The sequence below is a fragment of the Medicago sativa genome, chromosome 4 (genome assembly GCF_051527215.1).
Source record: "Medicago sativa cultivar Bolivia chromosome 4, Bolivia_mono, whole genome shotgun sequence".
Classification (NCBI taxonomy): Eukaryota; Viridiplantae; Streptophyta; class Magnoliopsida; order Fabales; family Fabaceae; genus Medicago; species Medicago sativa.
The window spans coordinates 89,955,483-89,968,349 of NC_140752.1; the positions used below are offsets into that span (position 1 = coordinate 89,955,483).

The 12,867-nt window shown below is 33.4% G+C and overlaps 2 protein-coding genes across 5 annotated transcripts; both read left to right on the forward strand.

Annotated features, from left to right (window-relative positions):
* Positions 1-1,171: 1,171 nt before the first annotated feature.
* On the forward strand, positions 1,172-5,490 carry LOC146933536 (cationic amino acid transporter 1-like). 3 transcript variants are annotated; one of them, XM_085705318.1, is made up of 3 exons: positions 1,172-1,310; positions 2,386-2,767; positions 4,016-5,490. In XM_085705318.1, exons 2-3 carry the CDS (start codon positions 2,389-2,391, stop codon positions 5,383-5,385), a joined length of 1,749 nt encoding a protein of 582 aa, XP_085561444.1. In that variant the 5' UTR covers positions 1,172-1,310; positions 2,386-2,388; the 3' UTR covers positions 5,386-5,490. The 3 variants fall into 3 exon arrangements, with proteins under 3 accessions (XP_085561444.1, XP_085561443.1, XP_085561445.1); XM_085705317.1 differs by having other exon boundaries at positions 1,210-1,480; XM_085705319.1 differs by lacking the exon at positions 1,172-1,310 and adding an exon at positions 1,406-1,543.
* Positions 5,491-9,562: 4,072 nt separating this feature from the next.
* On the forward strand, positions 9,563-11,888 carry LOC146933537 (Ubiquitin carboxyl-terminal hydrolase family protein). Of its 2 annotated transcripts, none has more exons than XM_085705335.1 (2): positions 9,563-11,266; positions 11,508-11,888. In XM_085705335.1, exon 1 carries the CDS (start codon positions 9,812-9,814, stop codon positions 10,979-10,981), a length of 1,170 nt encoding a protein of 389 aa, XP_085561461.1. In that variant the 5' UTR covers positions 9,563-9,811; the 3' UTR covers positions 10,982-11,266; positions 11,508-11,888. The 2 variants fall into 2 exon arrangements, with proteins under 2 accessions (XP_085561461.1, XP_085561462.1); XM_085705336.1 differs by having other exon boundaries at positions 9,563-9,768; positions 9,957-11,888.
* Positions 11,889-12,867: the final 979 nt, after the last annotated feature.

A 12,867-nucleotide genomic window follows, 5' to 3' on the forward strand; every position in this document is an offset into this window, starting at 1 on the left:
AAACATTAATTTATTATTTTCTTGATTGAGAGAGAGAGAGAGAGAGAGAATGAGATTCAAATTCACTGTTTCATAAAGAAGTTGGTTTTAGATTGATTGCTGGGAAATTGATTTTTACAGTCCATCTCTACTTCTACTTCTAATTCTTCTTTTTCATTCTCTTTTATTTTGTAGCCGAATCATTTAATAAAATCGCAGATTGGATGAAAAAGGACAAATTGTGATGAAAAACCACACATAAATTTCAACCTCGTGGGTTGAGATGGGTTGGTGTGTTGTGAGTAAGGAAGATGATATTGGTCGTGAAGAAGGAATGAAAGGAAAAAGACAACCCATGTGATATAATTGTTTTATTAATAGCCATTGATTTGTTATTAAAAGAAATGAACGGCTAAGATTTCGCACAGGAGAAGACTGGAGAAACAGTCCACGGAAGACAATCCTTTCCCGTCAAACAGAATTTAGAAAGGTGACTTGTTGTTCAAATTTCTTTCATGAGGTCCGGTTAGCGACTATGAGAACACATCAATGTCACCATTATGCTAACGGGTTGAAGACTATTAAAGATTACATAAAGAAAGTTTGAAATTTTGTCCTCGACACTTCTAATGGATGATTGAAGAGTGTCCTTTATTACAAACTTAGTTTTTTGTTTTTAATTTAATCCTTTCTTTTTTTTCTCTCATGTTACCCAATAAAAAATCACCATAGCCTATGTATCAGAATGAATTTTTAAACAAAAGCTTAGCAGACATTTTTTTAAAACAAAATTGAAGTATCCTTTTTCGGCTTGAGATGCTTGTCATGTCAATCAACAACCTTGAATGCGTCACTGAAGTTAGATATTTTAAGTTTGGAAGCAAAATAAAATAATAATCTATATGAGATTAATTACCTATTGTAGCATGTAAAAAATGGATGATGCACACTTGAACCTCTTTTATGAGGTTTTACATTAGATGGAGAGCCATGATTGCTTAAATAAATAATAAAATTATAAACTTGATGATTTAATTATTATATTATAAGTGTGACAATCACATCATTCACATTAGCAACTACCCATTAGCAAGCTTGTATCGGCGATGTTGCAAGCAGTACACTTTCGTAAGCTTGAAATACAACAATAATATTCGAACGTCCCAATTATTCTTTTTCCTATGATATCACCAGCATACTATATATATCATATCAATTTTTCTTCTCTTTGTTTAAAAATTTATTCACCTTATGAGGTGTACTTAAACATTTTCCCTTGAAATATATTGTTTCAACATAGCCACTTGCAAAGCAATTAGATTGGACCGAATGTATCATCCTTGATCTTTTTTTCTTTCTTTTTTTATATATGAAAATCATATTAGTACCCTCTATTTAACATGTTGGCTATAAAAGATTATGATCCACGTACTAACGAATTTTTAAAGGAAAAATGGAAGATGCAATTTCTTCATCACCTTCCGTTTATCCCATTCTCCATGTGGGTGTTAATCTTTTTATTGTTTTCCACGTATCCTGAGTTTATTGTGTTTGCATGTAAAAGGTTTCGTCTGTCACTAGTTACTTTATTTTTATTTTTTTCTTTACCGTTTTCAATTTGGTTTAACTTGTAGGTATTGGTGCAATTCTCTAATATTGTGTGTATATAAAATCAAATTATTCGTTCGATAGTTTTTTATGATGTATACTTTACAAAAATTATCGTTGGATTGAAAGTTTATAACATATAGATTATCTCTATATAATATATATGATTTACGTCTAAAGCCTTTTTATTCTTGTTCACAATGACAATATCTCAAAAAATATTGACACGGTAAATAAATGAATTGAAAAAATTGAAGTTATTGCAGTTTTAAAATGAGCGATGCTATTTATCTAGATAGATTTTTGTCCCGAACGCTAGCGAAAATTAATTGTCCAATAAAATTGTTTGCTGGCCACAAAGGAGGTGGTGGGGCATAAGATTGTTTCGTGAAACAATCGGGATAAAAACTGTCGCGATACATAACAATTTCCTTTTAAAATTTATAAAGTTGTTTTAAAATTTAAAGATTAAAATTAAATTGGTGGTTTGAAGCTAGAAACTAGATTAATGCTATACATAGGGTGGAAAGCAAAGCTCGATGTAGCTGTCATTCTCTAACAAATGAACCAAATATTTGTTTACATACATACTAACATTACCCTAAAAAAATGGTAGACCATTTATAGGAATATTGTAGTTGTATCCTAGGTTAGTATAAATTACACAAGAATCTCACACTCTCAAAAGAGATTCCACACACATGCTCTCATAGCACATACACATATTAATTCTTGTTCTCCCCTAGACTCTTAAGATTGGTTTAAACTGGATTGATCAAATTAAATTATATGACACAGGAGATGGGTACAGAAAACAGTGGAGCAAGAAGTGAGTTTTTCCCAGAAGATTCATTCAAAAGTTTAGGTGATTATGGAAAAGCATTTATGAAAACACCATTTAGGTTGAAAGATAGAATGTTTACACGATCAAAAGATTACATGGAGATTGTGGAGATGAAAGCTAGAAGCAGCCATCAAATGAAGAAGACTTTGAATGGTTGGGATCTTATTTGGTTCGGAATCGGCGCCGTCGTCGGTTCCGGCATTTTCGTTCTCACGGGTCTTGAAGCTCGTGAGGAGGCTGGTCCTGCCGTTGTTTTGTCGTATGCTGTCTCTGGTATCTCTGCTTTGTTGTCTGTTTTCTGTTACACTGAGTTCGCTGTGGAAATTCCTGTCGCAGGTTTATTACACTGTCTAATTTTTCTTCATTGCACTATGTTTTTCATTTCATGCTTTAATTTATCTATGAATATTATACCTTTATTTAGGAAATTTATTTTGTGATTTATTTTTTAAGGAATTTTATGATTAAATCATTACAAATATACTTTTTGACAATTTCTTAGAAGATGTAATTACTTAAAGAAATTTATATATTTTTCTTTAAAAGTATGTTTGAATAGAGGATTTTGAAGGGTGGAGAGAGATGACTTATTTATATTTTTTAAATTAAAAAATTTATAAAATGTTTTCTTACTTTTTTTAATGAATATTCATCGATTATATATATATATATACACACACACACACACACACACACATACATATATCAATGATTAATTACACGTCCTCGTGAGCTTAGCTCAGTTGGTTGGGACAATGCATAAAATATGCAAAGTTCGGGGTTCAAACCCCGGCCACTACCAAAAAAATGATTAATTACTCATGAATTGAAGGTAAGCGGGGCAATAAGCTGATCCGCTAAGTCTTTTTGTAAACACAACAATCATGGACTTAGCATTGCTATGCATTCCCACCTGTCTCCCCTTTCTGGCGGTCTTGGTTTTGCCGCCTGACTATATCAATAAAAAATATCCAACAAAGTCATGTTTATACTTAAAGCTGGAAGTTCCTTACAATGAACTATATGCATCCTAAATATATCCAGACATACCGTACGAATAACATCAATTAAATGTGATTGAAATGTTATTGTGACATAGCCCTCCAAAACTCACCTTAAAAACATACTCTAAAACAGCAATAAGAAAATATTAGTAAACAATACTTTTTAGTCTTATGCATGCTTCTACTTCTAATCTTGATGTTATATGTATAAAATAATTTACATTTTTGGATCTTCAAAATTAAAAATTTCCTTACTTGTGATTGCATATCATATTTGTCATTTTTTATCTCCTATTTTTCTATACATTTTGTATTTCTTAAAGTTAGAAGGGATACAGTATATAGGTAGCAAAGGTGTTAATTTTTAATTTTTTTATAGTGTTATGGTTATGGACTTCTGTTTTTTCTTTTAAAAAAAAAAAATTCTAAGCATACCCTCTTACCTTAAAAGTTAAATCCAATGCATACTTAATCACAAGAGAATCCCATTTTCTACATAATAGTTGATTTGGCATATTTAGTCACTTAAATTTAAACTTGAGACTAATTGAGTTATGTGGGTGTTATTGTTTGTTATCAGGTGGGTCATTTGCATACTTAAGAGTAGAATTGGGAGACTTTGTGGCCTTCATAGCTGCTGGAAACATACTCCTTGAATATGTTATAGGAGCAGCAGCCGTAGCTCGATCATGGACCTCCTATTTTGCCACCCTCTGCAACAAAAATCCTAACGATTTTCGTATAATAGTCCACAATATGAACCCTGATTATGGTCATCTTGACCCTATTGCTGTTATAGCCCTCATAGCCATCGCCACCCTTGCAGTCTTAAGCACCAGAATCTCTTCTCTCTTCAACAAAATTGCAACAATCTTTCATTTAGTTGTCATTGCCTTCATCATCATTGTTGGCCTAATCAACGCCAACCCCGAAAACTATGCTTCATTTGCTCCTTTTGGTACCAGAGGTGTTTTTAAAGCCTCAGCTGTTCTTTTCTTTGCTTACATAGGCTTTGATGCAGTGTCAACTATGGCCGAGGAAACTAAAAACCCTGGCAGAGACATTCCTATTGGTCTTGTAGGATCAATGGTAATTATCACTTTCATATATTGCTCACTAGCAACAACACTATGCCTTATGCAGAACTACAAAACCATTGATGTCAATGCACCATTTTCGGTTGCATTTAGTTTTGTTGGATGGGGATGGGCTAAATACATTGTTGCATTGGGAGCATTGAAGGGAATGACGACCGTTTTGTTGGTTAATGTTGTCGGTGCCTCACGTTATTTAACTCACATTGCTCGTACTCACATGATGCCTCCTTGGTTTGCTCTTGTTCATGAGAAAACCGGGACACCTTTGAATGCTACAATTGCAATGGTTACAATAACTTCCGTGGTTGCATTTTTCACTGATCTTCGTATTCTTTCAAACCTATTGTCGATTTCAACACTTACTATTTTCGTTCTTGTAGCAATTGGGATTTTAGTGCGTCGTTATTATTCAACTGGGGTAACTACAAAAGATAATCAAGTTAAGCTCATTGTATGTGTTGTTTTGATTATTGGATCTTCATGTGGCATGTCAGTTTATAGAGCAATGAGTGATGGTTGGATTGGATGGGCATTTTCAGCACCATTGTGGCTTTTAGGAACCGGAGGTATTTGCCTTCTTGTTCCACAAGCAAAGAAACCTAAAGTTTGGGGGGTACCTTTAGTTCCTTGGTTACCTTCTTTTTCTATTGCTATAAATATATTCCTTCTTGGATCTATTGATAAAGATTCATATATAAGGTTTGGGATGTGGTCAGGGATTTTGTTGATTTACTATTTTCTCATTGGTTTGCATGCTTCTTATGATGCATCAAAGGAGGTTGAAAGCAGACATACTATGGCTCAATATGTTGACAAAGAGATTAACAATGTTGAAGAGGAATGTAAAAATTAAAGGCAGGGGTAATTAGCCAAGGTATGCTTGTTTAGTGAATATGAATTGTGGCAAATGTAAGATAATAAAGTTATTGGACTTGAAATTGAGCTTCTATGTTTCTAAGTTAGTGGTCCATTAAGTATTATTATATATTCTATTGTAACTAGAACTTTTACCCGTGCTACCGCCCGGGTCATAAACAATGAAGAAGTTAATGTGTTGTTTTATGACGTCCGTTTGTTTGGATTTTTTTTGAAAAAAAATCTATTTTTTAACTAAAAAATTACTTTTATATTTTTTAAAAATCATTCTTGATTTTTAAAAAATCCTAATAAAGTCAATTTTAGCCACAAAATGAAAAGCCAATTAAAATAGCTTTTTCTAAATCTATTTATTTTAAAAATGCAATGAAATCAAGTGCAAGAGTTTCAAAACAAACTAAAAATGATTTTTATGATAGTAAGCAAAGAGAAGTTTGTCCTAGTAGATTATTTTAACCCAAAATATTTTTATTTTAAAGCCGAAACAAAGTTAAAGATCAAACGGTTATCCTAGTTTGGCGCCTAGCAATTAGTTTGACTCTGAACAACCATATGCAACTCATGGGGAACCCTGCAATTAATAACCATAACTCCTTTTGAGTGTTGTAATCATTGCATTCATTAGTGGAGAGAACAATTGTTGCAATTAAATTGTAAGCATTGGTGTTAGTTATAGTGGATGCTATGAATGGATAACAGAAACACATACAAAAGAATTCTAAATTAATAAGAATGTGCTTAACCTTATGCAGCAAAGCCTAAAAGAAATCTATTGAAGTTTAAATCTTGTATAAACTCCAGCAAAATAATTCAGAAGAAGTAACACATTGAAAAGGAAAAAAAAAACATTCATAAAATGCCATATAAATGTCCTCTTTAACACTGGACATCAAAGGCAACCCTTCAATGCTCTATAACAAAGTTCCAGTTATGCCAGAAAATAGAATATAAGTAGTAGAATATTTTTCTCATCATGGTCAAATAGGGAATGCATAGTTTGGAGTAGACTTTACAAACCTCATTTATCATTGAAATCAAAGACACATTATTGTTGTCATGATGTTATTTACCGGTAAAAAAGTCTAAAAGATGATAACTTCATCACATATATTGGAAGCAAACTTCTAATGGAAAAGTCCAACTCAATGATTGAAAAATCTACTTGCTTTTGAACTTGCTCACTTGATCTTGTGAATGTCATGAAAATTAGAAACCAACTATATAAAATATCATAGATAAAGGTAAAGAAACGTTGCATGAACAACAACCACAAAACTATAAAATAAAAAACAATCAAAGCATACGTAGAAAACAAAACACATCTAATTATTGACAACTCTGCACATCATCTTAAAGTTATTACAAAAGCTCAATCTATTGAGATCTCAAATCTGCATCCCGAAAGAAAGACATACGGGAATTGCAAAAGAAGCTCCAAGAAAGCAATACAAATTCACAAAAAACACATCAGGTCTGAAGGAAAACAAAATATCAAAAAGACTCCCATTTACAAAATATCATAATCAGTGACACCACCACTTTCTCTGTTCTAGGCTTCAAACTATGCAAACATTTCTCCGTTATAAGCTTCAAACTATGCAATCGTAGAAGCAAAATGAAAATGGGTTTGGAGATTGAGAAGAGGATGAAGGAGTTATGTTTTGAGAGAGAGAGAGAGAGAGAGAGAGAGAGAGAGAGAGAGAGAGAGAGAGAGAGAGAGCTGCTCTAAACTCAGTTATGAGAAAAGAAAGAGAAAGAGAAGTTTTGTTTTAAGAAAGATATGATCATGTGGAGCAAGATATCATATTGATTTGATACACACATTTAATGCACCATTTGAATATGGAAGAGGAAATTTGAATTTCAAACCAATGTGGTGAACCGTGCAAGTCAAATAACAGTAAATGCAATCAACCCAACATTAACATCTAGCATTGATGTGTGTAATCAAGAGTTAAAAAGCAATCAATGAAAATTATATCCAACGTGACCAAGAGCATGAAACGTAACATGCATGGGAAAATGAAAATTTGAAGTTTGATCAAATCAAAGGATGAGATGAGATTATTTGATCCAACGGCTAAGCATGATTGGCGCCCAAAATGGTAGGTTTAGGGTTTTGCAATGTTATTAGCAATGTTAACAAAGATTAGATATAAGTATGACATATTGATAAGTAATACTATTGGTATTCTATGAAAGTCTGAAACCCTAGTTATCGTCTCTGTTTTGTTATTCTCTATTAAAAAATCAATTTTACACGGTAAAACAATCTCAGCCGTCGATTAGAGATCGTATGGCCAAAATCTGTTACAGCATCATGTTGTAACAGCACTGAATTCAGATCCAGTTGCATGTGGTCTTTTCTTTTTTTCTTTTTTTTTGATTAAAAGTATGTGGTCTTTTCTTATTATTGGTGAAGACTATGTTAAATTTCTAGTAATATCTGACAATTATTTTTCCAAGTGAACTGAAGTGTAAGAATTTAGCTATATATCGTAATCTCTGAAAATTTAGAAGTTCTACAAGAATATTGGGTTAAGATCCTCTCCATTTGTAATTTGTTCCATTTGTTGCAATTTGGAGAGAGATAGACACAAAAAAATAAGTGGTGGGTCCTATCACTAAGTGGATCCCACCATCATTAATTTTTTTGTGTCTATCTCTCTCCAAATTGCAACAAATGGAACAAATTACAAATGGAGAGGATCTTTACCCAAGAATATTATGAATGTATAAGTGTAAGGCACGTTATCATGAATAACAAAACTCAACTAACATAAAAAGGATTATAAAATCTCCTTAAGGATTTGAATCTTCAAGCAAACCTTGGATTTTGGAATAGCTCCTAGGGAGAGTCACTCCACAATTAAGCATTCATCATAGCAAGTTTTGCATTTGTATTTCCTAAACTCAGAATTGCTTACATTTCTTGCATTTAGGCAATCGTTAAAAGAAGCATAAGCTTTGAAAATTCTTAATAGATCAAACTAGCTCTTCACCACTAGAACATGAAAAATTTAAATATATGTTATGGTTAACTCGAAAGGAGATATGGAATATTCACTACTAGTTTTTATTAAAAAATATTTGTAATGATCAAACGAAAAAAGGATAAGAGGTAGTCATCGATTATAAAATTGCTGTAGTGACTAAACTAAAAGATAATCAGGAGTAATCACTACTAGTTTTTATTAAAAAATATTTTCAATGATCAAATCTAAAGAGAATTTGGAGCAATCACTACTAATTTTTATTTTATCATGAAAAGTGATTTTTTTTTAAATCATAAATTTACGATGAATGCTGAAAGTATATACATAGGTTGAGTTAAGTAAAAAAATAAACATGAACTTGTGGTAACATAAATTAAAGAAAAAAAAATTGAAAGACCAAATCGAGTCTTTCAAAATTTTCTCCTGGGCCAATTCCCTGACAAAAAATAAACTCAAATTAGCCCCCGACGTTTTCATACCGAGGACAAATTAGCCCCTAACTCATTGTATTAGAGGGACTAATTTATCCTGAATATGAAAATGTCCAAGGCTAATTTAGGTTTATTTTTTGTCAAAGACTGTATTGGCTCGCGAAAAAAATTGTGAGGGACTGATTTGAGTCTTCACTCTACAAAAAGTAAGTATTTGGGAGGTCTAAACATCAATTTGTAAAGAGAAAAAAAAAAGGAGATGGTATTGTGATTCCAAGCCCAATTCTCATCCTTTTTAAGAGGGTAATTGCTCTTCTCCCATCTGTTTTTGCTCATTTCCGTCAAATATATCGAGCGTGAGTTAACTCACATAAATGTATTTTGGGGAATTAGTCACTTTAGTCCCTGAATGGGAAAGGAGTAGTCGCTTTAGTCCCTGAATACAGAGAAATTGCAAAACAATCCCTGAATGTAGACTCTGTTAGTCAATTTCAGGGACTAAATTGCATTCAGGGACTAAATTGACTAACAGAGTCTACATTCGGGGACTGTTTTGCAATTTATCTGCATTCAGTGACTAAAGTGACTACTCTTTTTCTATTTAGGGACTAAAGTGACTAATTCACCATGTATTTTTTCAACGTGAGTTAAGTCAATTTTCAGCGTAGGGCGGAAACGAGGAAAAACAAAGGGGGGGATAAAAGCAATTCTCTTTTGAGTGCCCTTCATCATTCTTCATTCACTAGAAACAAAAACATTTTTATTTGAACAATTAAGAAAAAATTAAGTAGAACAAAGAAACAAAACAAAACTCAACAGCTGCTGCCGCTTTGAACTCAATTGGCCGGAAAACAACGGCGGAGATGGCCGTCGGCCGCCATAACTGCGCCACCTCCATTCCGCACAAAAGCGTCGCGTTTGACAACATAGATTGTAAGTAAAGAGTTATCTTCTATTCCGTTTTTAAACAAAAAGAATGTTTCGTCCTTTATTTAGTTCTGCAAGAAATTATGGTTTCCTTGATGGTGTTCGACAAGGATATATTTACCAGCAGAAATTTAGTTTGGTTAATATAAAATTGAAATGGGTGAAAGATAGGACAATGGATTCTGTTGTTGTAGGTAAGAGGGATCTTAAGGCCGCTGGAATCCTTGTTTCAATTATTTATTCTTCTTCTCAAGATTATGTTCCCATTTACCGTCTTTCTCGGCTTCGCGGACAACTTGGACTTCCGGATGAAATTAAGCTTGCTGTTTTTATTAGAAGATATCCTAATGTTTTTGTTGAGTCCTTTTTTCTTGATAGTGGTGGCTCTCCTGTTCCGTGTTTTGGATTGAGTCCTGAAGCGATGAAGATTCATCGCGAGGAGGTTGATATACTTCGGGAAAATTCGTTGGAATTTAGAGATAGGTTGTGTAGATTGCTTATGTTAACAAGAGATTGGATGCTTCCGCTACAAACTATTGATCAGTTGAAATGGGATTTGGGTTTACCATATGATTACCAGGATTCTTTTGTAATGAATCACCCCGAAAGATTCTCTTTTGTTCGTCTCCCTGACGATCGTGTTGGTTTGAAATTGTTGGTTTGGGATGATAAACTTGCTGTATCAGAGTTAGAGAAGAATGCTTCTTTACAACAACAGGTAGAAGACATAAAAAATGGAACTTTGGCATTTCCAGTTAGTTTCACCAGGGGTTTCGGTATGAAAAGGAAAAGTATGGAGTGGTTGAAAGAGTGGCAGAAACTCCCATATACTTCGCCTTATGCTGATGCTTCTCATTTGGATATTCGAACTGATGTATCTGAGAAGAGGGTAGTTGGAGTCTTTCACGAGCTTCTTCACCTTACACTTCATAAGCAAACCGAACGTAAGAATGTTAGCAACTTACGCAAACCCTTGGCGTTACCGCAGAAGTTCACTAAAGCGTTTGAGCGTCATCCTGGTATTTTTTATATTTCTAAGAAGAACGATACCCAAACAGTTGTTTTGAGGGAGGCTTGCAATGGCGGGGAACTCGTTCACAAACATCCCCTTGTGAAAATTAGAGAGGAATTTGCAAATCTGCTGAAGAAAGGACTACTTGATAGGAGTAGAGGTGTATACAAGAAAAGTATAGACGCTAATTTGATTGAGGAAGTTTGAAAGAAAGTTTGCATTACTGAAAAAATTAAGCAGTTTAACTCTAAGGATGAATCGCTGATATTATGAATATGGTTCAGATGGCCCTCTACATAACCCTTGTTAATATATGTTAAGGTTGTATTTCTCTTTTGACATAATGTTCATGTGGTTTGGCATAGTGAGATTCTTGAAATGCCTTGATGGGATGCATTAGTTGCCCTGTTCACCAACTTCTTCCACTTAACCTGTGAAGGCCTATCAATAAAAAGTGGCAAGGGTGAGATGGACATGCTGGCAAAGGTACAGGTACTGCTGCAACAGAATTTCACTGCAAGAAAATTTTATTCCAGAATGTTTCAAATTCTTTATATTTTTTATACAAAAAACATCAGGTTGCCTATACTGCTAGCATATTTTCTTTGCAAGCTAATATACTTTTCCAGGCATTTACGACATGAGGTTTTTGGACATTATATTTTCTTAAATGAAAAACCGGACGAACTTTATCAGTCTGTCCTAACGGAAGTTTTATTTTTATAATGATAAGATACGGAGGTCCAAGCTTCAGATATCTTGGTATGTCATGTTTCCAGCCACAAGTTGTATGTTTTCTGTGGGGAAAATGTTTTCTGTTAGGAAGAAGAAACATAAGGCAATTGCCACCACCTATAAGGAAAGGTGTTTCTGGTCATGTCTGGATTGCTACACTGTCAATCTTTAGATATCTGTTTCTTATTTTTTTAAGATAAAAATCTAAGTGAGATAGGTTCTCAGACTTACAGGTCAAGCAGGTCTCAAATGCTCGAAGAGCACTTACACCGATATTTGTAGATTATCCACCAACATAGTTCTCATGTTATCAACGAAATTTGAACTCAGTCTTTGTTAAATCTTTGTATATTATAAGTGAGCATCTTTATCACCTAAATCAGCCTTTGTTGTTAAGAAATCTTTTTCTAGAAGCATAAATTTCACCCATATTTGTTTCTTGAAGCATAAATTTAACCCCTGATGTTGTACCCAAAAAAAAAAAAAAAATTAACCCCTGATGTCATTTAAACAATCCAAAATTACTTTACCAAATTAAAGTCCATAAATGACAAATATCATTTAACAAATTAAGTTGATTCAAACTTTTTAATGAGTAAATCTATATTTTGAGAAGAGTAGTGCACTGGTGTTCGAATAACAAGCTGCACCAAAAAAACAAATACACATGCGTGATTGAATCTAAAAAAAATCAATAAATTTTCAGTTTTACCCATGAAATTGGACACTTGTATATACCATGCTCCCTTTGTTATCAAAACAGATTCTAAATTACAAAATGTTAATTAGTCAGATTATTCCGTTAAAGAGTATTCTAATACTCAACTAGTTTGTGTGTGTTGATACGACACATCAATTGCTTCTTAGAGCATCTACAATGCTAGAACCAAAATTTTGTTCTTCAATCATTTTTTGTGGGTCCATGGATGACACATAAGATTTAAGAACCATCACTCATTTTTACTTCAATGCAAGAACCATATTTATGTTCTTATATTACTTTTTAAGGTCCCACAATAAACCCCACATAGCAGCTTTTTGTTATGTAGAACAGGTTCTTGTGGTGCAGCCGTTCTCCACCTTGGATGACAAGTGGATGTTCTCCAATGCTAAAAAATAACAAGAACGGTTTGGGTGTGTAGAACATAGTGTAGAACATGCATTGGAGTTGCTCTTGGTCATCTAAGCAAACTTCAAAAGATCAATTTTCCAATTTTGATTTCCTACCGTTACAGCCGAATGTTATAATACTCAACAATCCGATCTCAAATTGATGATCATGATCATTTATAAATCAATTTTACCGTTGTATAAAATCAACAACCAAAATTGTCTACTATGCAAGTCAAAACGGGAAA